Below are 22,900 nucleotides of genomic sequence, written 5' to 3' on the forward strand. Positions count from 1 at the left end.
CTAGTCAATGGTGGCACTGTAGATGTTGCTAGTCTGGCCTCATGCTTACAGTGTCATTGAAGGGGAGATGTTTGGGCTTTCTCTTTACCACGGGGAATGGTCGAGATGTAGATCCTTTAAGGGAAAACTGGATCAATACTTTATACCCATCTATCTCTTTCTTTGTGTATTCTCTGTTTCAAGGAGCTTGTTAACCAGCCTGTACTTGCTCTATTTCAGGTCCTATTACTGTATTCCGTACCTGTACGAGAAACCCTGTGTTTATGTCTGGAGTTCTTGGGAAGATTATTCCTGGCGCTTGTATAACTCGAATTTCCTTGCAAAGTTGGTCGAGAGACTGGTAGGTTACTATCACTGCGATATGGTTTGATCTAGCATGTGAATATTTTAAGACAATGGTTATAAATTTTTCAATGGAAATTAGCATTCAGTTCTTCTGCTTAAATGGAATATCAGGCCAATTTGGGAGGCTCCTAATATAGCTATAACTTTAACTTAATGTTCGCAATTTAAATATATTTGAGCCTAAACAAAGTGGCTAAACAAGTGGAGAAGAAACTAGCAGTACCTGCGACACTGCCCAACCGTTGTGTTGGGGAAACGAGATCTTGAATCTTTGAGGCACGGTTCATAGAATCATAGAATCATAGAATAGTTACGACACGGAAGACCATTCATCCCGTCAAGCTGGTGCCGGCTCTCTGCATGAGCACCTCAGCCAGTCCCACTCCGTCGCCTTTCCCCGGAGCCCTGCAAATTTTTTTCCTTCAGGTACTTACCCAACTCCCATTTGAAAGCCACGATTGAGTCTGCCTCCACCACCCTCTCAGGCCGTGCATTCCAGATCCTAACCACTCGTTGCATAAAGAGGTTTTTCCTCATGTTGCCTTTGGTTCTTTTGCCAATTGCCTTAAATCTGTGTCTTCTGGTTCTCGACCCTTCCACCAATGGGAACAGTTTCTCTCTCTTTACTCTGTCCAGACCCCTCATGATTTTGAACACCTCAATCAAATCTCCTCTCAACATTCTCTGCTCCAAGGAGAACAACCCCAGCTTCTCCAGTCTATCCACATCACTGAAGTCCCTCATCCCTGGAACCATTCTCGTATATCCTTTCTGCTCCCTCTCTAAGGCCTTCACATCCTTCCTAAAGTGCGGGGCCCAGAATTGGACACAATACTCCAGTTGGGGCAGAACCCGTGTTATATACAGGTTCATCATAACCTCCTTGCTTTGTACTCTGTGCCTCTATTTATGAAGCCCAGGATCCCGTAAGTTTTTTAACCGTTTTCTCAACCTGCCCAGCCACCTTCAACAATTTGTGCCCATATACCCCCCAGGTCTCTCTGTTCATGCTCCCCTTTAGGATTGTACCCTTTAGTTTATATTTCCTTTCCTCATTCTTTCTACCAAAATGTATCACTTCACACTTTCCTGCATTAAATGTCATCTGCCCCGTGCCCGCCCATCCCACCGGCCTGTCTGTGTCCTCCTGAAGTCTAGCCCTCTCCTCACTGCTCACTATGGGCCCAAGTTTCGAGCCGCGCCTAGAACGGCGCAGTCCCGACCTGGACACCCGTTTTTCGCGCCACAAAGTGCGCCGAAAAAAAACTTCCAGATTCTCCACCTCCCTGCAGGTTCCCTGGCTCTCGGCGCAGCGCAGCAGGAGCTGTAGGGGGCGGAGCCAGGTCCCTGCACTGAAAACAGTGCCGGGACCTCTGCACATGCACGCTACAGTGGGCGCGCAAGTGCAGTAGCTCCAGGCGCCCAAAACTGTGTGGGAGGGGCCGAAGCACGCAGCCCCTAGCCCTGGCCCAATGGCCTCACTGGGGCTGCGTGAATAAGGCTCCTCCCACGCCCAGCTCCTGCATTCCTCCCGACCCGACTCAACTCCCGCTACCCCCACCCCGCCCCTGGACCGGACCCGACACCGACCCGACTCCCGCTTCCCCCCCCGCCCCCGGACCGGACCTGACCCGACCCCGACACGAACCCGACTCCCGCTTCCCCCCCCCCCCCCGACTGGACCCGACCTGACCTCCCTCTCCCTCCCTCCCCCCGACCCGAACCGAACCGACCCGACCTCCCTCCCACCAACCCCTGACCCGCGCTCCCGCCGACCCGACCCAACGCCACCTACCTGTAAATCTGGTACTGGGGAAGGGCCCTGCCCGAAGTCTCGGGCCCGGCCCGTTCAGCCTGCCTCCCCCTTCTCCTTCCCCCCCCCTTCTCCTTTCCCCCCCCTTCTCCTTTCCCCCCTCCCATCTCCTTTCCCCCCATCTCCTTTCCCCCCCATCTCCTTTCCCCCCCCCATCTCCTTTCTCCCCCATCTCCTTTCCCCCCCCTCCCCTTCTCCTCCTCCCCCTCCCCCCTACTCCCCCCTCCTTCTCCCCCCCTCCCCCCTCCTTCTGCCCTTCTCCCCCCTCCCCCTTCTCCCCCTTCTCCTCCTCTCCCTCCCCCTTCCCTCCCTCTGCTCCCCCCTCTCTCCCTCTACCCCCCCTCCTACCCCTCCCCTCGCTGTCAGAAACACAGACACTGACAGACAGAGAGTGAGAGACACTGACAGAGACACACTGAGGGGGGGGGGGGGCATCCCAGCATGCTGTTGGAGGGCTCCCGGTGCTGCAGTTGGTAAGTAGAAAATGTTTTATTTATTGATTTAAAAAACAAATTATTTCTTATTAATTTTTTTTGATTGATTTATTGGTTGATTTATTGATGTATTTATCATTTATTATTGATGATGGCTCTTTATTTGTAAAACTGAAGTGTTTAATGTTTGTAAACTTCCCTTTAAACCCCCCCCCCCATTCCCTACGCCTGATTTTCTAAAATGTAGACAAGGTTTTTTTGAGCGTACAAAAATCTTCACTTACTCCATTCTAAGTTAGTTTGGAGTAAGTTTTCACTGCCGAAACTTTGAAAACAGGCGTAAGTGGCTGGACACACCCCCTTTTGAAAAAAAATTCTGTTCCAAAGTGAAACTGTTCTACCTGATTAGAACTGGAGCAAACTAAATGGCGAGAATTCCAATTTCTAAGATACTCCGTTCTACACCAGTTGCTCCTAAAAATCAGGAGCAAATCATGTCAAAACTTGGGGCCTATATTTCCAAGTTTTCTGACGTCTGCAAAGGGTTTCACCGGATTTTGCCAGGCAGTCAGTGATGATGCACCATGGGAAGTTGGCCAGGGCAGTTAGGACCAGAGGTTTTTAGCACAGAAGGCCATTCAGTGCACGGTGTCACTTGAATAGAGAAATCCAAAATTAATCCTATTGCCTGCTTTCTTTCCTGAGCCTGTATCTTCGTAGCCTTTAAATATTTTTCCAATTTTCACCAAAAAGTAGGTTGGTGTCTGCCTCAGCCACCTCCTGCGGTGAAGGATTCCATCCTCCAACAACCATCGGAATAAATTTATTTCTCCTAACCTCTCCCTTTTGAATTAACAAGAAATACGAACTTGTTTGCCTCACACAAACATCTCCTCCCAACCCAGTGTCGATGTCAGCTCTCGAGCTGGGTTGCCCTCTTGACGTGGTTGGCACTCCGCAGTAGGGCTACTGAAAAACCAGGCAAAGGAAATTAAAAGTGTATCTGTTTTTGAAGAAAGGGATATGTTAGCCATCATTTCACCTTTGAATAAAATATTGTGATTGGACAGTAATGTTTAATTCTCTGTGTTTCCTCTTCCTTTTCTTATCCAGGAGGACGGATTTGATGAAGTGCATCACATGGTGAAGAGACCAAAGTCCGAGTCACACACTCGCCTCCGTCAAGTCTTGAATGAGTTTGTTGCTGGATGCAGGTCTTGTTTAGTTCTGACACCATCATTGATAATGAACAGTACAGAAAATATGCGTTCGGGGTGTTTGCCCAGATCTGTAGGAATTCTGGGGTTTGTTAAGGAAAAAAGTTGCGATTTCTGGTTGTCCATTTTGTTGAATTGAAGAGAAACCCGAAACATCCTTTTCCTGCCATTCGAGTTCCCAGGACACAGACCACTCTCTCGTGGGAAAGATTTCCTCGAGCCCTTAATTCCAGGACAACCTTAAACATTTTAGAAATAACAAACATAGGAGATCTCCCTCCATGTTTGCCCTGCTGCTAACTGCATGTTATGGAAATACTGAAAGTTCCTGCAATTCAACATTGGTAAAACTAAAGCCATCTTATTCGGTTACTGCAAACAGCTCCCTGCATCTGGTTCCAGCTCCCAGCTTCCTCTTTGGTCAATCGGGTTAGTCCAGTTGGTGCTTAACTCTGCTCAACCAGCAGAACTCTGCTTTGAGTGAGAATGGTCAATAGGAGGGGTTAAGATCAGGCCGAGTCCACTTACTGACTTAAGACCACACTTTACCTGCCCCCACTTTAAAATCGGGGCCCTCCCTTGTCTGTAGATGTTCATTTGTGGGAATAGACAGGTAAAATTAAGAGGAGTTCTTGTGGGCAAAAGTAGCAGATGATTGTGGTGTCCATGTACCAGCCAGTGTATTGGGTATGTTGTTCTCGGATTGTTACGTTCTGACTAGTCGGCCCATTGATGATCTACATTCATTGCTTTGATGTATAAAACCAGAGAGAATTGGCTGATACCAGTTGTTACAGTGATCAGAAAGCAAAAGACCCATATTCCTCAAGCTGTGTCACTTGTATTTCGTTCCTCAATGACCCACAAGCACAGTTTACCAGTCACTGGCAAAGCCTGATTCTGATTTGCGAGACTCGATGGCGATCGCAAATGAAGGTGAAATTGTTTGCTTTCTTGCTCCTAGACAATACCACATTTATGCTGAGAAGAAAACCACAAACAGGCCCAACACGTTGGATAGATGTCGAATTAAGTCCTTAAAACATAATATTGTGAGTGAATGCTGCCTATTTTTAGACTGCCTTGAACTTGTGGGTTTATTCCTGACTGTGTTGTACAATTGGGGGCCGTGTTTCTCTCCTTAGGTTTCTGTCGAGGTCCTGAGCCCCGATGGATCCCGATACAGTGTGCAGTGTCGGTGTGTGGGGTTCCCCAGTGGCGAGCTGTGTCGGCGCCTGGGGTTCCCCAGTGGCGAGCTGTGTCGGTGCCTGGGGTTCCCCAGTGGCGAGCTGTGTCGGTGTGTGGGGTTCCCCAGTGGCAAGCTGTGTCGGCGCCTGGGGTTCCCCAGTGGCGAGCTGTGTCGGTGCATGGGATTCCCCAGTGGCGAGCTGTGTCGGTGCCTGGGGTTCCCCAGTGGCGAGCTGTCATCGCCTGGGGTTCCCCAGTGGTGAGCTGTCATTGCCGGGGATTCCCCAGTGGCGAGCTGTGTTGGTGCCTGGGGTTCCCCAGTGGCGAGCTGTGTCGGTGCGTGGGATTTCCCAGTGGCGAGCTGTGTCGGTGCGTGGGATTTCCCAGTGGCGAGCTGTGTCAGTGCCTGGGGTTCCCCAGTGGCGAGCTGTGTCGGTGCCTGGGGTTCCCCAGTGGCGAGCTGTGTCGGTGCCTGGGGTTCCCCAGTGGCGAGCTGTGTCGGTGCCTGGGGTTCCCCAGTGGCGAGCTGTGTCGGTGCCTGGGGTTCCCCAGTGGCGAGCTGTGTCGGTGCCTGGGGTTCCCCAGTGGTGAGCTGTCATTGCCGGGGATTCCCCAGTGGCGAGCTGTGTCGGTGCCTGGGGTTCCCCAGTGGCGAGCTGTGTCGGTGCCTGGGGTTCCCCAGTGGCGAGCTGTGTCGGTGCGTGGGGTTCCCCAGTGGCGAGCTGTGTCGGTGCCTGGGGTTCCCCAGTGGCGAGCTGTGTCAGTGCCTGGGGTTCCCCAGTGGCGAGCTGTGTCAGTGCCTGGGGTTCCCCAGTGGCGAGCTGTGTCGGTGCCTGGGGTTCCCCAGTGGCGAGCTGTGTCGGTGCGTGGGATTCCCCAGCGGCGAGCTGTGTCGGTGCCTGGTGTTCCCCAGTGGCGAGCTGTGTCGGTGCCTGGGGTTCCCCAGTGGCGAGCTGTGTCGGTGCCTGGGGTTCCCCAGTGGCGAGCTGTGTCGGTGCCTGGGGTTCCCCAGTGGCGAGCTGTGTCGGTGCCTGGGGTTCCCCAGTGGCGAGCTGTGTCGGTGCCTGGGGTTCCCCAGTGGTGAGCTGTCATTGCTGGGGATTCCCCAGTGGCGAGCTGTGTCGGTGCCTGGGGTTCCCCAGTGGCGAGCTGTGTCCGTGTAGGGCCATGCTACAGGATAGGAAACAGTACCTGCCGGTATTAACGCTATAGATCTTGGGTTTATTGGAACTCTTTTACCCAACTGCATACCTCTGCTTTCTCTGACTGGATTGAGAAAAGGCGAGGGAACAATGCTCAATCTCAGATCTGGCAATGTTCTCCAGCCAGTGGACTATGGCTGGAGGCTCGGAGGCAAGCAGGTTGCCGGGGCGATGCGAGCTGGTTGCCGGGGCGATGCGAGCTGGTTGCCGGGGCGATGCGAGCTGGTTGCTGGGGCGATGAGAGCTGGTTTCCGGGGCGATGCCAGCTGGTTGCCGGGGCGATGCCAGCTGGTTGCCAGGGGATGCGAGCTCGTTGACAGGGCGATGCCAGCTGGTTGCCAGGGGATGCGAGCTGGTTGCCAAGGGATGCGAGCTGGTTAACGGGGCGATGCCAGCTGGTTGCCAGGGGATGCCAGCTGGTTGACGGGGCGATGCCAGCTGGTTGCCAGGGGATGCCAGCTGGTTGCCGGGGCGATGCCAGCTGGTTGCCGGGGCGATGCCAGCTGGTTGCCGGGGCGATGCCAGCTGGTTTCCGGGGCGATGCCAGCTGGTTGCCAGGGGATGCGAGCTGGTTGCCAAGGGATGCGAGCTGGTTGCCAGGGGATGCGAGCTGGTTGACGGGACGATGCCAGCTGGTTGACGGGACGATGCCAGCTGGTTGCCGGGGCGATGCCAGCTGGTTGCCAGGGGATGCGAGCTGGTTGCCAGGGGATGCGAGCTGGTTGCCAGGGGATGCGAGCTGGTTGCCAAGCATTGCATTTGGTTGTGGAAGTGCAAGATAGAGTAAAAGAGAACAAATCACAAAATAATTTGTTCTGATGTGTCTTTGGAAAAACAGAATGTGAATTATTTTGAAGATTTTTTATAAATACATTAATTTTGCTATACTGCAGACATTCTAACTTAGATACAACAAATGTTTGGTATTTTATATTTTCCAGATTATTCATGCAAAGCGGGCACTAAGAATTATGAAACGGTTAAACAAGAAAAATATAAAGGAGCAGCTGAGTGAGGTCCAGAAACTGTTGGAGAAAGTTAAACATCATGTGCAGGAGGTGAGATCACTGACAGGGTCAGGGTACGATGGAGACTGTGTGTGTTTCACAACTGGGGGGTTCAGCAACTTGTCCAGAAATCTAAAAATGGAAATGAATCTACAAGTGTTCCCGTTTCCTCTGGTCGTGCGACGGTTAATGCAACTCCGGCATGTTTATTTTAAAGTGTTAACAAACAGAGCAAATTAACCCCGCCCCCAAAAAGTCTGCGTCTTATTATATATACTATTCATTTCAACCACTCCCTGTGGCAGCGAGTTCCACATTCTCACTGCTCTCTGGGTAAAGAAATTTCTCCTGAATTCCCCATTGGGTTTATTAGTGACTGTCTTATCGTCCTGGGCCCCAGTTCTGGTCTCGCCCACACGTGGGGCCCAAGTTTCCACACGAAAAAAAACGGGCGCCCCTCCGAGCTGGGCGCCCGTTTTTCGCGCCTAAAACGGCGCCTAAAAAAAACCTCGCGATTCTCGAGCGCCCTGCAGCTCCTTGTCTGTTTGGTGCGGCGCCCAGGGAGGCGGAGCCTACACTCACGCCAATTTTGTAAGTGGGAGGGGGCGGGTACTATTTAAATTAGTTTTTTTCCTGCCGGCAACGCTGCGCGTGCGCGTTGGAGCGTTCGGGCATGCTCAGTGTGAAAAAAAACATTGGCACTCGGCCATTTTTGTAGTTCTTTGTAGCTGTTTAATTTTTGAACATTTTTTAATAAAAGCACATTGCCATCAGCACATCAGCACTGAGGCTACCCTTCTCACTGTCTCCTTCCCCCCCCCACCCCCGGGAACGAACGGCTGTTTAATCCCCCCCCCCCGCGGGAACAAAGCGGCTGTTTAATCCCCCCCCCCCCCCCCGTGGGAACGAACGGCTGCAGAATTCTCCCTGGCTGAAGCACTTTCACACAGGTAGGAAGATGGTTTATTTAATCTTTTCTTTGCTTATAAATGTTTATTCAGGTTGGATTTATTTGTATAATATTTGTAGAAATATAAATAAGGATTTATTGTAGAATTTAATGACTTCCCCCCCCCCCTCGTTCTGGACGCCTAATTTGTAACCTGCGCCTGATTTTTTAATGTGTAGAACAGGTTTTTTCAGTTCTACAAAAATCTTCACTTGCTCCATTCTAACTTAGTTTGGAGTACGTTTTCACTGTGGAAACTTTGAAATCGGGCGTCAGTGGCCGGACACGCCCCCTTTTGAAGAAAAAATTCTGTTCCAATGTAGAACTGTTCTACCTGACTAGAACTGCAGAAAAAAAAATGTGGAGAATTGCGATTTCTAAGAAAGTCCATTCTCCACCAGTTGCTCCTAAAAATCAGGCGCAAATCATGTGGAAACTTGGGACCGTGGAAACATCTCTAGGTCGACCCGACTGAACCCCTCCATAACTCTATTAGCTCACCCTCAGCCATCTCTTTTCGAGAGAAAAGACCTCCAGCCTGTTCAGTCTTTGCTGATAATTATAACCCCTTAGTCCAGTATCATCCTAGTAAATATTTTTGGCACCTTCTTCAGTGCCTGTATATCCTTTTTGTAATATGAAGACCAGAACTGTGCACACTGCTCCAAGTATGCTCTGAATTTGTGGATGACACCAAATTGTGTGTGGGGCGGGGGGAGACAGTCAGTACCGAGGAGGACTGCAACACATTACAGGGGGATATTAATAAACTCGCAGAATGGGCATATCATTCGCAAATGAATTTCAACACAGATAAATGTGAGGTATCAAATAGCGAATTCAAAAGAAATGTCTTTATCCAGGGAGGGGTGGGAATGTGGGACTCTCTCCCAGGGAGGGGTGAGAATGTGGGACTCTCTCCCAGGGAGGGAGGGGTGGGAATGTGGGACTCTCTCCCAGGGAGGGAGGGGTGAGAATGTGGGACTCTCTCCCAGGGAGGGAGGGGTGAGAATGTGGGACTCTCCCAGGGAGGGAGGGGTGGGAATGTGGGACTCTCTCCCAGGGAGGGAGGGGTGGGAATGTGGGACTCTCTCCCAGGGAGGGAGGGGTGGGAATGTGGGACTCTCTCCCAGGGAGGGAGGAGTGGGAATGTGGGACTCTCTCCCAGGGAGGGAGGGGTGGGAATGTGGGACTCTCTCCCAGGGAGGGAGGGGTGGGAATGTGGGACTCTCTCCCAGGGAGGGAGGGGTGGGAATGTGGGACTCTCTCCCAGGGAGGGAGGGGTGAGAATGTGGGACTCTCTCCCAGGGAGGGAGGGGTGGGAATGTGGAACTCTCTCCCAGAGAGGGAGGGGTGGGAATGTGGGACTCTCTCCCAGGGAGGGGTGAGAATGTGGGACTCTCTGCCAGGAAGGGAGGGGTGGGAATGTGGGACTCTCTCCCAGGGTGGGAGGGGTGAGAATGTGGGACTCTCTCCCAGGGAGGGAGGGGTTGAGGCGAGTAGTATCAATGCATTTAAGGGGAGGCTAGACAAGCAATATGAGGGAGAAGGGATTTGAGGGTTATGCTGATAGAGTTAGATGAGGAAAGACGGGAGGAGGCTCGAGTGGAGCATACGACCGGCATGGACTGGTTGGGCCGAATGGCCTGTTTCTGCGCCGTGTATCCCGTGTAATCCTGTGTAACCAAGATTCGATATAAGTTTCACGTAACTTCTTTGCTTTTGAGTTCTATTCCTCTATAACTGAGCCCCGCTGCTTTATTATTGGTCCTCTTAACTTGTGAAGCTACTTTTGGTGATTTGTGTATTTATGCCCCCAGATCACTCTGCTCCTCTACCCCATTTACACAACAAAATATGCCCATTCTTCAAATTTATTAATGTCGTCTTGTAATTTGTTGCAGTCCTCCCCAATATTAACTATGCCCTCTCTAGTTTGGTGTTGAAGCATCCTTACTGTAAATGTGAACAACCGATCCTTGTGGGACCCTGCTTCCCACCATTTGCCAGTCTGAGTAACTATCGTTAACCCTACTCTGTGTTTTGTAGTCGGTCTGATATCCATTCTGCTACTTGTCCCCTGACTCCACATGTTCTGACCATGGTCATCAGTCTACTATGCGGTACATTATTGCAGGCCTTTTGAAAATCCAAACATATTCTGTCTGCTGCATTACCCATATCAATTCTTTCTGTTACTTCTTCAAAGTATTGAATAATGTTGGTCAATAGCGACCGTCCCTTTTGAAATCTATGCTGACTTATTATATTTTCCGTATCTAGATTTTTTCCTATTACATCTTTGAGTAAAGATTTCATTATCTTTCCTACCACTCACACTGGTGACCTCTCTCAACACGCCAGTTACTCGACCCTGGATACCCTGGGCACCAAGGTTTGCTGCATTGTTCTTACACCCCCAGGGCTCTGACTGATCAATTTCTACAAACGCAATGTAGCTGTTGTGAATTCAGACAGTTTTAATGCCCAGTAATCAAATGAAAGAAAATAGACTTGGGGTGGAGGGGCAGGGGAGCTGAGTCATTGCCGTGTGATCTGAGAGACACCGCTGTGTATTGATCCATTGTTAAGTGTCGGTTATATTTCTGAGCTCTATTCTCACCCAGTGCTATCGAGTAAATATCACATTTCAGCATTTAAATTAAAACTCGGTTCGCTAATAATTACTGTTCCCACAATTAAAAACCATCAATATCCAAGAAATTCTGTTCCAATCCGTGTAATCTTCCAGGAGAGGGTGGTGAGTGAGCCAAACACTTCCATTGTTGTAATGTGGTACCTCAGTCCATGGAAATGGAAATCAGTGACCATGTATAATCCCAATATACACGTGTCCTTTTAATCAGGGCCCGTGTCCCTATAATCAGGGCCCGTGTCCCTATAATCAAGGCCCGTGTCCCTATAATCAAGGCCCGTGTCCCTATAATCAGGGCCTGTGTCATTTTATTTTTTGTCTTTGTGAGAAATTAAATTCACATGTTGGTCCTTGTTATAAAAATTATGAGTGACTGACTCCCTCCTGATGGCGTATAGTCTAGAACATTCCGGGCGGTGGGGAATCTAGAACATTCCGGGTGTTGGGGAGTCTAGAACATTCCGGGCGGTGGGGAGTCTACAACATTCCAGGCGGTGGGGAGTCTAGAACATTCCTCACTGTGGGGAATCTAGAACATTCCAGGTGGTGGGGAATCCAGAACATTCCAGGCGCTGGGGAGTCTAGAACATTGCTCACTGTGGGGAATCTAGAACATTCCAGGTGGTGGGGAATCTAGAACATTCCTCACTGTGGGGAATCTAGAACATTCCGGGCGGTGGGGAGTCTAGAACATTCCAGGCGGTGGGGAGTCTAGAACATTCCTCACTGTGGGGAATCGAGAACATTCCAGGCGGTGGGGAATCGAGAACATTCCGGGCGGTGGGGAATCTAGAACATTCCTGGCGGTGGGGAATCTAGAACATTCTGGACGGTGGGAAGGCTGAACATTCCGGGTGGTGGGGAGTCTAGAACATTCCGGGCGGTGGGGAGTCTAGAACATTCCTGACATGGTGAGCTTGTGTCAGGTCACAGCTTGGGGTGACTGGGTTTCTGGGATCTTCAGTCATGGAGAATATTCCCCATCGGACAAAACTGTTCTGGAATTTTCTGTATTTATTCCTCTGGTTTTCCGTCAGCCCCAAGCACCAATCCCGGATGTCTTTATCTGGATGCTGAGCAATGGGAAGCGTGTAGCATTTGCACGGATACCTGCCAGACAGATTCTTTACTCAGTGGTCGAGGAAGAGAAGGGAAAAGACTGCGGGAAAATTCAGTCCATCATCATGAAGGTAAGCAAAGGCAGGAACAGCTTTACCCATCGTCACTGCGTCACACTGCAACGTGGCCCTGCCATGAACCAATGTTCTGTTGGTTAATGTCACGACTGTTTGGGGTTGTTTGGCTATGTTCCCCTCGCTCTCTCCTGATTGGTGTGTAGCTGCCCTGATGTCCATGTGTGGATGGTGCTGGAGGAGAAGATGGAGAGCTACATATTCAGTCGCGCAGTCCATGTTTTTCGGGCACTAGACGGGCTCCTAAGCCTCCAATATGGCGGGCAGGAAGTACGCACTCATTACAAGCCGGCACTGCCACGCGTCACGTTGGTAACGACCAGAGAATTGTTGTGTAGGATCCCATACCTTAAACAGATGTCAGGCCCTCTGCATAATAAGGGCCCGATCACCGCAGCAAAACGCAACCAGTCCCAGAGTGTACACAGTGCAACAATAGGTTGTTGAGATGCTCCTTTTCTAGGTTCGATGTTGCTTCCCCATTGATTGTAAACAATAAGTAATTTATTGGACTATCTAGGCAATGGTAAAATCACCTCAATGACTGCCATTGAATTGGAAAGTCTTTGATCGGGTATTGACTGTGAACAGAGGGCGATTAGTCAGAGACTCGGACACTGGCTGACAGAAGACAGACTGAAGCCAGTCAGGTTTGGTAATGAGAAAGCTCCTGAGCTTCCAGTCACTTGCCATTTTAATTCTCAGTCCTCGGCCCCCTCCATTGTTCCAGTGAAGCTCAATGTCCCTCACCCACACCTCCCCATTGATCCCATTAATACCGAAAAACCTTATAAACACTGACCTTGATCCCTGGACACTCCCGCCCTGGGACTCCCGATGTCGCACCACCTTTCCCAGGCTGTATGGACACCTGCGGTATGGCCTGCTGTACTCACCGAATCTCGCTCGATGACATCACCATGTGGATAGCGGCTGAGCATGCAGTGGTAAGTCTTACCGCCATCCCCCACTGCCCGACTGAATTTACAGTCAGTCCAGGAACGGGTCTCCACCGACGGTCAGGACTTCGCCGCCCCTCTCCGCCGGCAACGCGTGGTGTTAAAAAATGAAATTTCGACCCATAGAGTCATTACGGCACAAAAGGAGGGCATTCGGCCCATTGAGTCCATACCTGCTCTCTGTCGAGCAATCCAGTCAGTTCCATTCCCCCGCTCTATCCCTGTAGCTCTGCAGGTTTATTTCTCCCAAGTGCCTATCCAGTTTCCTTTTGAAATCATTGATTGTCTCTGCTTCTAGTAGGCAGCGGGTTCCAGGTCATTACCACTCGATGCATAAAAAAGTCCTTCCTCACATTCCCCCTGTATCTCGTGCCCAAAACCTTCAGTCTGTCCCCTAGTCCTTGTACCATCAGCTAATGGGAACAGCTTTTCTCTGTCTAACTTATCCAAACCCGTCATAATCTTGTATACCTCTATCGAATCTCCCCTCAACCTCCTTTGCTCCAAGGAGAACAAACCCAGCTTCTCCAACCCAACCTTGTGGCTAAAATTCCTCATCGCTGGAACCATTCTGGTAAATCTTCTCTGCACCCTCCCGAGGACCTTCACATCCTTCGTAGAGTGTGCTGACCAGAACTGGGCGCAGTACTCCAGTTGTGGCCTAACCAGAGCTTTATAAAGGTTCAGCATAACCTCCCTGCTGTTGTACTCAGTACCTCTATTTATCCCAATGATCCCATGTGTTTTGCTAACTACTCTCTCAATATGTCCTGCCACCTTCAGGGATTGATGCACATGATCCCCAGGTTCCTCTGTCCCTGCACACTCTTTACAACTGTGCCATTATGTCTGTAATGTCTCTCCCTATCCCTTCTGCCAAAATGCATCAGCTCACACTTCTCTGTATTAAATTCCATCTGCCATGTGTCTGCCCATTCTGCCAGCCTATCTATGTCCTGTTACAGTCGATTGGTATCGTCCTCACTGTTTGCCACACCTCCAAGTTTGGTATCATCGGCAAATTTTGAAATGTTACTTTGTATTCCAATATCCAAGTCATTTATATATATAATCAGAAAAAGCCGTGGTCCCAGCACTGACCCCTGGGGAACATCACTGTCTACCATCCTCCCGTCTGAGACATAACCGTTCACCACCACCCTCTGTTTCCTGTCCAAGCTGACACTGACCCTCCTATTCCATGAGCCTCAATTTTGCTAACTAGCCTTTTATGTGGTACTTTGTCAAACACTTTCTTAAAATCCATATAGACAACATCCACTGCATTCTCTTCTTCAACCTTCTCTGTTACTGCATCAAAAAATTAAATTAGCTCAGTCAAACACGATCTGCCTTTTATAAATCCTGCTGGCTCTCCTTAATTAACTTAAACTTCTCCCAGTGCCTGTTAATTTTTCCCCTGATTATTGTTTCTAAAACCTTACCCACCACTGATGTTAAACTGACCGGCCTGTAGTTACTAGGATTGTCCTTGTATCCTTTCTTGAACAAGGGTGTCTCATTTGCCACTTTCCAATCCTCTGGCACTCCCCCACGTCGAGGGAAGATCAGAAGATTATGGTGATCCCTTCTGCTATCTCCACCCCACTTCCCTCAGCAACCCGGGATACAAGCCATCCAGACCAGGAGACTTATCCACTCTCAGCACATCCAGCCTTTCCAGTACATCCTGCCCATCATCTCTAAATTTCTCTAGTTCTGACGAAAGGTCATTGACCTGAAAGGTTAACTCTGTTTCTCTCTCCACAAATGCTGCCCGACCTGCTGAGTGTCTCCAGCATTGTCTGTTTCTATTTCCGATTTCCAGCACCTGCAATATTTTGCTTTTGTTTTAGTAAAAGTGTTTGATGTGGTGACCCTTTAAACACACCGATCAAAGTGGAGCACTCCCTTCTGACAGTGACCTGTTCTGTTGTTTGCAACCAGGCTCCAGGTGCACCTATTGGAGAGATTTTTGCTAAACTGGAGGTTTACATGTGGCTGGGAGTCACAAGGTCCACCAAGAGCAACATCAGCAGTCTACCCGAGGAGTTTATTCCCATCTATGAGGAAGCTGTAAGGAGAACCGATGTCCCTCGAACTCTGCCACCGATCCGGCTCAACAGTGACTGTAAGGAACAGAACTACCCGCGTCCGTTCACCCTCATCGCGTCCATTCACCCTGAATGTGTTCAATTAGAAATTAATAGGTTTGATCTGATATTCATTAGAGATGTGGTTGCAAAGTGACCAAGGTTGCGAACTAAATATTCCAGGATACTTAACTTTTAGAAGAGATGGGCAAAATGGGAGGGAGAGCCCCGATTAAAGGATGGGATAAAGACAGTGAGAGAGAAAGGATCTTTGCTCAGAAAATCAAGAAGTAGAATCAGTCTGGGTGGAGCTAACAAACAGCAAGGGGCAGAAAACATTGGTGGGAGTTGTTTATAGGCCCCCAAACAGTGGTGGTAATATAGGGCACAGTATAAATTAGAAACACATGTAATAAGAGTAACACAGTAATCATGGGGGACTTTAATCTACATATAGACTGGACAAATCAAATATGCAGTAATAGTGTAGAGGACGAATTCATGGAATGTATACAAGATGGTTTTTTAGATCAGTATGTTGTGATGAGAAAGGGTTAATTAATAACCTTGCAGTAAAGGGACTTTTAGGGAAGAGTGACCATAATATGATAGAATTTTATATTGAGTTTGAAAGTGATTTAGTTAAATCCGAAATTAGGGTCTTAAATCTAAACAAAGCAAACTACGTAGGTATGAGGGGAGAGTTGGCGAAGGTAGATTGGGAAACTACATTAAAACATACGACGGTAGACAAGCAATGGCTAGCAGTTAAAGAATACATAATTTACAACAAACATACATTCCTTTAAGGCACTAAAATCCCACAGGAAAAGCGGCCCAACCGTGGCTAACAAGAGAAGCTAAAGATAATATTCGATCAGAGGAAGAGGCTTATAATGTTGCCAAAAAGAGCAGTAAGCCTGAGGATTGGGAAGATTTTAGAATTCAGCAAAGGAGGACCAAGAAATTGATAAAGGGAAAATAGAATATGAGAGTAAACTAGCGAGAGACATAAAAACAGACGGTATAAACTTCTATAGGTATATAAAAAGGAAAAGATTAGCGACTGTAAATGTGGGGGCTCTACAGGCTGAGACAGGAGACATTATAATGGGGAATAAGGAAATGGCAGAGAAATTAAACAGATACTTTGTGTCTGTCTTCACGGAAGAAGACACAAAAAACCTCCCGGAATAGTGGAGAACCAAGGGTCTAGTGAGAATGAGGAACTGAAAGAAATTAGTATTAGTACAAAAATAGTATTGGGGAAATGAATGGGACTGAGAGCCGATAAAGCCCCTGGACCTGATGGCCTACATCCTAGGGCTTTGAAAGAGATGGCTATAGAGATAGTGGATGCATTGGTTGTCATCTTCCAAAATTCCAGAAAGGTTCCCGCAGATTGGAAGGTGGCTAATGTAACCCCGCTATTTAAGAAACGAGGGAGAGAGAAAACGGGGAACTACAGACCACTTAGCCTGACATCAGTAATAGGGAAAATGCTAGAATCTATTATTAAGCAAATGGTAACAGGGCATTTAGAAAATAATAATAGGATTGGGCAGAGTCAACACTGATTTATGAAAGAGAAATCATGTTTGACAAATGTTAGAGTTTTGTGAGGTTGTAACTAGCGGAATAGATAAGGGGGAACCAGTGGATGTGATGTATTTGGCTTTTCAGAAGGCATTTGATAAGGTGCCACATAAGATGTTATTAAACAAAATTAGGGCTCATGGGATTGGGGTGATAAACCAGCCTGGATTGAGGATTGGTTAACGGACAGAAAACAGAGAGTAGGAATAAACGGGTCATATTTGGGTCAGCAGGCTGTAACTAGTGGGGTGCCGCAAGGATCGGAGCTTGGGCCCCAGCTATTCACAATCTATATCAATGATTTGGATGAGGGAACCAAATGTAATATATCCAAGTTTGCTGATTATACAAAGCTAGGTAGGAATATAAGTTGTGAGGAGGATGCAGAGAGGCTTCAAGGGGATATAGACAGGCTAAGTGAGTGGGCAAGAACATGGCAAATGGAATATAATGTGAAGAAATTTGGTAGGAAAAATAGAAAAGCAAGAGTATTTTTTAAATAGTGAGAGATTGGGGAATGTTGGTGTTCAGAGGGACCTGGGTGTCCTTGTACATGAATCACTGAAAGTTAACCTGCAGGTACAGCAAGTGATTAGGAAAGCAAATGGTGTGTTGGCCTTTATTACAGGAGGATTTAAGTATAAGAGCAAAGATGTCTTACTGCAATTATATAGGGCCCTGGTGAGACCTTACCTAAGGAAGGATATACTTGCCATAGAGGGAGTGCAACGAAGGTTCATCAGACTAATTCCTGGGATGGGGGGGATTGTCCTATGAGGAGAGATTGAGTAGACTAGGCCGATATTCTCTAGAGTTTAGAAGAATGAGAGGTGATCTCATTGAAACATACAAAATTCTTACAGGGCTTGACAGGGTAGATGCAGGGAGGATGTTTCCCTGGGCTGGCGAGTTTAGAACTAGGGGTCACAGTCTCAGGATAAGGGGTCGGTCATTAGGACTGAGACGAGGAGAAAATACTTCACTCAGAGGGTGGTGAATCTTTGGAATTCTTCGCCCCAGAGGACTGTGGAGGCTCAGTCTTTGAGTATATTCAAGACAGAGATCGATAGATTTTTGGATATTAAGGGGATCAAGGGATATGGGGACAGTGCAGGAAAGTGGAGTTGAGATAGAAGATTAGCCATGATCTCATTGAATGACGGAGCAGGCTCGAGGGCCGAATGGCCGACTCCTGCTCCTAATTCTTATGTTTATTCACCTGGACTGTGTTGAGCATAGTTTTTGTCTCTGCCCCTGCCTCAGCTCATCTACTGCTGAAACCCTCATCCGTGGATTTGTCCCCACCCTGCACTGTCCATAAACTTGAGCTCTTCCAAATCTCTGCTGCCTGTATCCTAATTCGCACCAAGTCTCATTCATCCATCACTCCTGCCTATATTCTAATTCGCACCAAGTCTCATTCATCCATCACTCCTGCCTGTATCCTAATTCGCACCAAGTCCCATTCATCCATCACTCCTGCCTGTATCCTAATTTGCACCAAGTCTCATTCATCCATCACTGCTGCCTGTATCCTAATTCGCACCAAGTCTCATTCATCCATCACTGCTGCCTGTATCCTAATTCGCACCAAGTCTCATTCACCCATCACTCCTGCCTGTATCGTAATTCGCACCAAGTCTCATTCATCCATCACTCCTGTGCTCGCTGACCTACATTGGCTCCAAGTCCAGCAAAGCCTCGAATTTAAAATTCTCATCCTTGTTTTCAAATCCCTCCGTGGTCTCAACCCCTCCCTATATCTCTAACCTCCTCCAGGCCAAACCTCTTTGAGATGTCTGCACTCCTCCAATTCTATCTTTGTGTATCCCCATTGGTGGCTGTGCTTGAAGCTCTGCATTCCCTCTCCACCTCTCTCTCCTCCTGTTAGATACTCGTTAAAATCTGCCATATTGACCAGGCTTTTGGTCACCGTTCTAACGTCTCCTGCTTTGGCACAGTGTCAATTTCTGTCTGACTATGCTCCTGTGAAGCACCTTGGGACGTTTTACTGCGTTAAAGGTTCGATAGTTGTATGTTAGTGAATATCTATAACTTTTTCCTGCTCATAGACAACAGTTATTTCCAGCTGCGAGCCCATATGTACCAAGCTCGAGGTGTCCTTGCAGCTGATGACACCGGATTATCAGACCCTTTCGCAAGAGTTGTGTTTTCAACTCAATGTCAATCAACCAGGGTAAGAAACTTTAATGTAATGTACACCGTTTTAATTTGATGAATTTTGTCTGATGTTAAGTGGAGTCTTTTGAGGTCAAGTTTGCTCCAAGTCAGTCCTCTGGGGCAGACTCACTTATCTGAGGCAGTCAGGTTTGCAGTATTCCAGGGCATAGCTGGGTGATTGTACTTCCTGACTCCTTGGGGCTTTTGTGGTGTATTCCCATTCAGTTCCTGTAAGACTGTGTCTTAACGGGCACAAGTGGTTAGCTGGACAAGCAGCAGGAAGTCGACAAGTGCTGCAAGATTCATGATTTTAGCTGGTTAAACATGAAGGATTTTAGACTTTTCAATATGGACTTTTAATACCTGTTTTTACGGAAGACTAAGAGAGTCGATGTGAAGCCTGGATCGAGCAGAATTTCGTTCAAAGTACGAACAACAAAGGAACGAACAGAAGTGCCAGCTTGGCCAGAATCAGAGTGCATGCTGGTCTTTGCTGCCTGCCGGGATGTTCGAAGCTCGAACACTACAATGGATATTATTCTTGCTTTAAGCTGCTGTCAGAAAGATTTGCTGTACTCTTTGAAGGCCATTGACCTCTAACAATAAGAGATAAATCCAAGGTTAGCGATCAGACAGTTGTCTGCTAGACCGTGAACTGTGAAAAACATGTAAATGTGAGCAGGCTGTTCTGCTCAGTAACAGACTTGGGACACGTAGATAGAAATACAACCATTTCACAGCCATTCCAGAAGAAGCAGACAATTTAACCCCTCATCTCCTGAACAGATGAACTGATCATTCTGAATTTCAAGTTGCACCTTTATCTGGTAAACTCTCATGTCTTTATGTCGATATCATTATTCAGAAAGTGTTTCGGTTTCCTTTCATTCTTTTCGTACCCTAAAGAGTCACAACCCCCTGTGAGCTCCAGCAGTGTTCCTGTAACTCTGCGATGTCTCTCGGCCTCGGCTTGTCATCCTGTCTCTACAGTTTCAAACTTTAGGTAAGTATCTGTGCCCCCAACAGAGAGTGTGCAGTCCAGATCAGACAATATCTGTGTAAACACTTCTGTCTTTTGGTTTTGGAGATGCTTAAGCAAACCAGGTATGGTTAGTAATATGGAATGAATACAGAGGCGTGAGTATTTTCAGCAGCATAATTGCCCCTGGCCTTATCTGCAGCATTTGCTATTTTCCATTTAACAGTTGCTGATTTTTGCTGCTCATCGCAGACCAATAAACCCGGAGCTGGCTCTGGTGGCGTTGCATGATTTGGGATTTATCTCACTCAGTGCCATGGGACTGCTATCGTTATAACAGTCATTGAGAGACAGAACTCATAGCAGACGTAATTTTCTCTTCAATTATTCCACAGAATCTGGAAGAAACTCTTTCCCCAATGTGGTGCGAGATGTTGCTGTTTGATCAAATCCTGATCGAGGGAAGTAAACAGGAACTGAAGAATGACCCCCCCATAATCATCATCAATATCTTTGACTATGAGAGCTTTGTGAGTCATAGCTTCACACAATTTCACAAAAGACTAACAGCAGACTTGTCACTAAGATAAAATTATAATGCTGGTGGATGACATTTTGTACGATCGCTTGAATTGTGAATAACACCCAGCTGTACAATAATACATTTGTACTGCTGTACGAGTTTAGAGACAGTGCTTAGAATTGTGTAACATTGGGGTACAGTACTGGTGGGTACAGGTCTGTCACTGTATAACACTGGGGTACTGTGCTGGTGGGTACAGGTCTGTCACTGTATAACACTGGGGTACAGTACTGGTGGGTACAGGTCTATCACTGTATAACACTGAGGTACAGTACTGGTGGGTACAGGGCTGTCACTGTATAACACTGGGGTACAGTACTGGTGGGTACAGGGCTGTCACTGTATAACACTGGGGTACAGTACTGGTGGGTACAGGTCTGTCACTGTCTAACACTAGGGTGCAGCACTGGTGGTTACAGGTCTGTCACTATATAACACTGGGGTACAGTACTGGTGGGTACAGGTCTGTCACTGTATAACACTGGGGTACAGTACTGGTGGGTACAGGGCTGTCACTGTATAACATTGGGGTACAGTACTGGTGGGTACAGGTCTGTCACTGTATGACACTGGGGTACAGTACTGGTGGGTACAGGTCTGTCACTGTATAACACTGGGGTACAATACTGGTGGGTACAGGTCTGCCACTGTATAACACTGGGGTACAGTACTGGTGGGTACAGGTCTGTCACTGTATAACACTGGGGTACAGTACTGGTGGGTACAGGTCTGTCACTGTATAACACTGGGGTACAATACTGGTGGGTACAGGTCTGCCACTGTATAACTGGGGTACAGTACTGGTGGGTACAGGTCTGTCACTGTATAACACTGGGGTACAGTACTGGTGGGTACAGGTCTGTCACTGTATAACACTGGGGTACAATACTGGTGGGTACAGGTCTGCCACTGTATAACTGGGGTACAGTACTGGGGGGTACAGGTCTGTCACTGTATAACACTGAGGTACAGTACCGGTGGGTACAGGTCTGTCACTGTATAACTGGGGTACAGTACTGGTGGGTACAGGTCTGTCACTGTATAGCACTGGGGTACAATACTGGTGGGTACAGGTCTGCCACTGTATAACACTGGGGTACAGTACTGGTGAGTACAGGTCTGTCACTGTATAACACTGGGGTACAGTACTGGTGGGTACAGGTCTGTCACTGTATAACACTGAGGTACAGTACCGGTGGGTACAGGTCTGTCACTGTATAACTGGGGTACAGTACTGGTGGGTACAGGTCTGTCACTGTATAACACTGGGGTACAATACTGGTGGGTACAGGTCTGCCACTGTATAACTGGGGTACAGTACCGGTGGGTACAGGTCTGTCACTGTATAACACTGGGGTACAGTACTGGTGGGTACAGGTCTGTCACTGTATAACACTGGGGTACAATACTGGTGGGTACAGGTCTGCCACTGTATAACTGGGGTACAGTACTGGTGGGTACAGGTCTGTCACTGTATAACACTGAGGTACAGTACCGGTGGGTACAGGTCTGTCACTGTATAACTGGGGTACAGTACTGGTGGGTACAGGTCTGTCACTGTATAGCACTGGGGTACAATACTGGTGGGTACAGGTCTGCCACTGTATAACACTGGGGTACAGTACTGGTGGGTACAGGTCTGTCACTATAACACTGGGGTACAGTACTGGTGGGTACAGGTCTGTCACTGTAACACGGGTACAGTACTGGTGGGTACAGGTCTGTCACTATAACACTGGGGTACAGTACTGGTGGGTACAGGTCTGTCACTGTAACACGGGTACAGTACTGGTGGGTACAGGTCTGTCACTGTATAACACGGGTACAGTACTGGTGGGTACAGGTCTGTCACTGTATAACACGGGTACAGTACTGGTGGGTAGTATTCTTTCAGTATCGGTGGCAGAAATTGTAGGTGAGAAATCATGGCGAACTCTGTCGGCCTCCCTCCCATCACCTCCACGTGTCCCTGCACACAGTCAAGTGTTGAGTTTGGGAATGAGTTGGATGGGGAATTGCAAATCTACTATTCTGTGATGTTGCGTTTTGGTTCTGCAACAAACCTGTCCCAGGATATATTGATGGGATGAGTTTGGGCATTAATCAGAGGCTGTTGTTTTTTATACACAGGGAGGCCCAGAGTTCCTGGGCCGGGCTTTTGCAGCTCCCAGCATTAAGTTGCAGGAGGATGCGTATGTGAGACCTTCCTTAACGTTTCACGACATTTACAAAGGGCAGACAATGGGCGGCGAGCTGCTGGCGGCTTTCGAGCTGATCGAACTTGACTACAGTGGATATGGAGAGGTAGGAAAAGCAAAGCTTCTCAGATTAGTCATGTTGGTCTTTGTAGCAAATTAACAGCAGACACCAGTCAACTTCCTGCTGATTGTCCAGCAAGGATCACCCATTAAAGCACGCCCACCTCTCCCACCATCCATCTCCCGACTGGCACCCCTTCACACTGACTTCTGTTCACAGCACTGCGCATGCCATCAAATTCATTAA

At 48.3% G+C, this 22,900-nt stretch overlaps 1 protein-coding gene across 2 annotated transcripts in view; it reads left to right on the forward strand.

The window, feature by feature from the left end:
• The window catches only part of fer1l4 (fer-1 like family member 4), a 229,219-nt gene that overhangs the window by 96,246 nt on the left and 110,073 nt on the right, over window positions 1–22,900 (forward strand). For both annotated transcript variants that reach the window (XM_070896525.1, XM_070896526.1), the window contains 9 exons: window positions 220–340; window positions 3,706–3,806; window positions 4,774–4,861; window positions 7,141–7,257; window positions 11,849–12,001; window positions 14,911–15,094; window positions 18,725–18,849; window positions 20,208–20,342; window positions 22,526–22,699. In XM_070896525.1, the coding sequence (XP_070752626.1) occupies window positions 220–340; window positions 3,706–3,806; window positions 4,774–4,861; window positions 7,141–7,257; window positions 11,849–12,001; window positions 14,911–15,094; window positions 18,725–18,849; window positions 20,208–20,342; window positions 22,526–22,699 (1,198 nt within the window). The remainder of the gene's footprint in view (window positions 1–219; window positions 341–3,705; window positions 3,807–4,773; window positions 4,862–7,140; window positions 7,258–11,848; window positions 12,002–14,910; window positions 15,095–18,724; window positions 18,850–20,207; window positions 20,343–22,525; window positions 22,700–22,900) is intronic.

Source organism: Pristiophorus japonicus, chromosome 12, assembly GCF_044704955.1.
Source record: "Pristiophorus japonicus isolate sPriJap1 chromosome 12, sPriJap1.hap1, whole genome shotgun sequence".
Classification (NCBI taxonomy): domain Eukaryota; kingdom Metazoa; phylum Chordata; class Chondrichthyes; family Pristiophoridae; genus Pristiophorus; species Pristiophorus japonicus.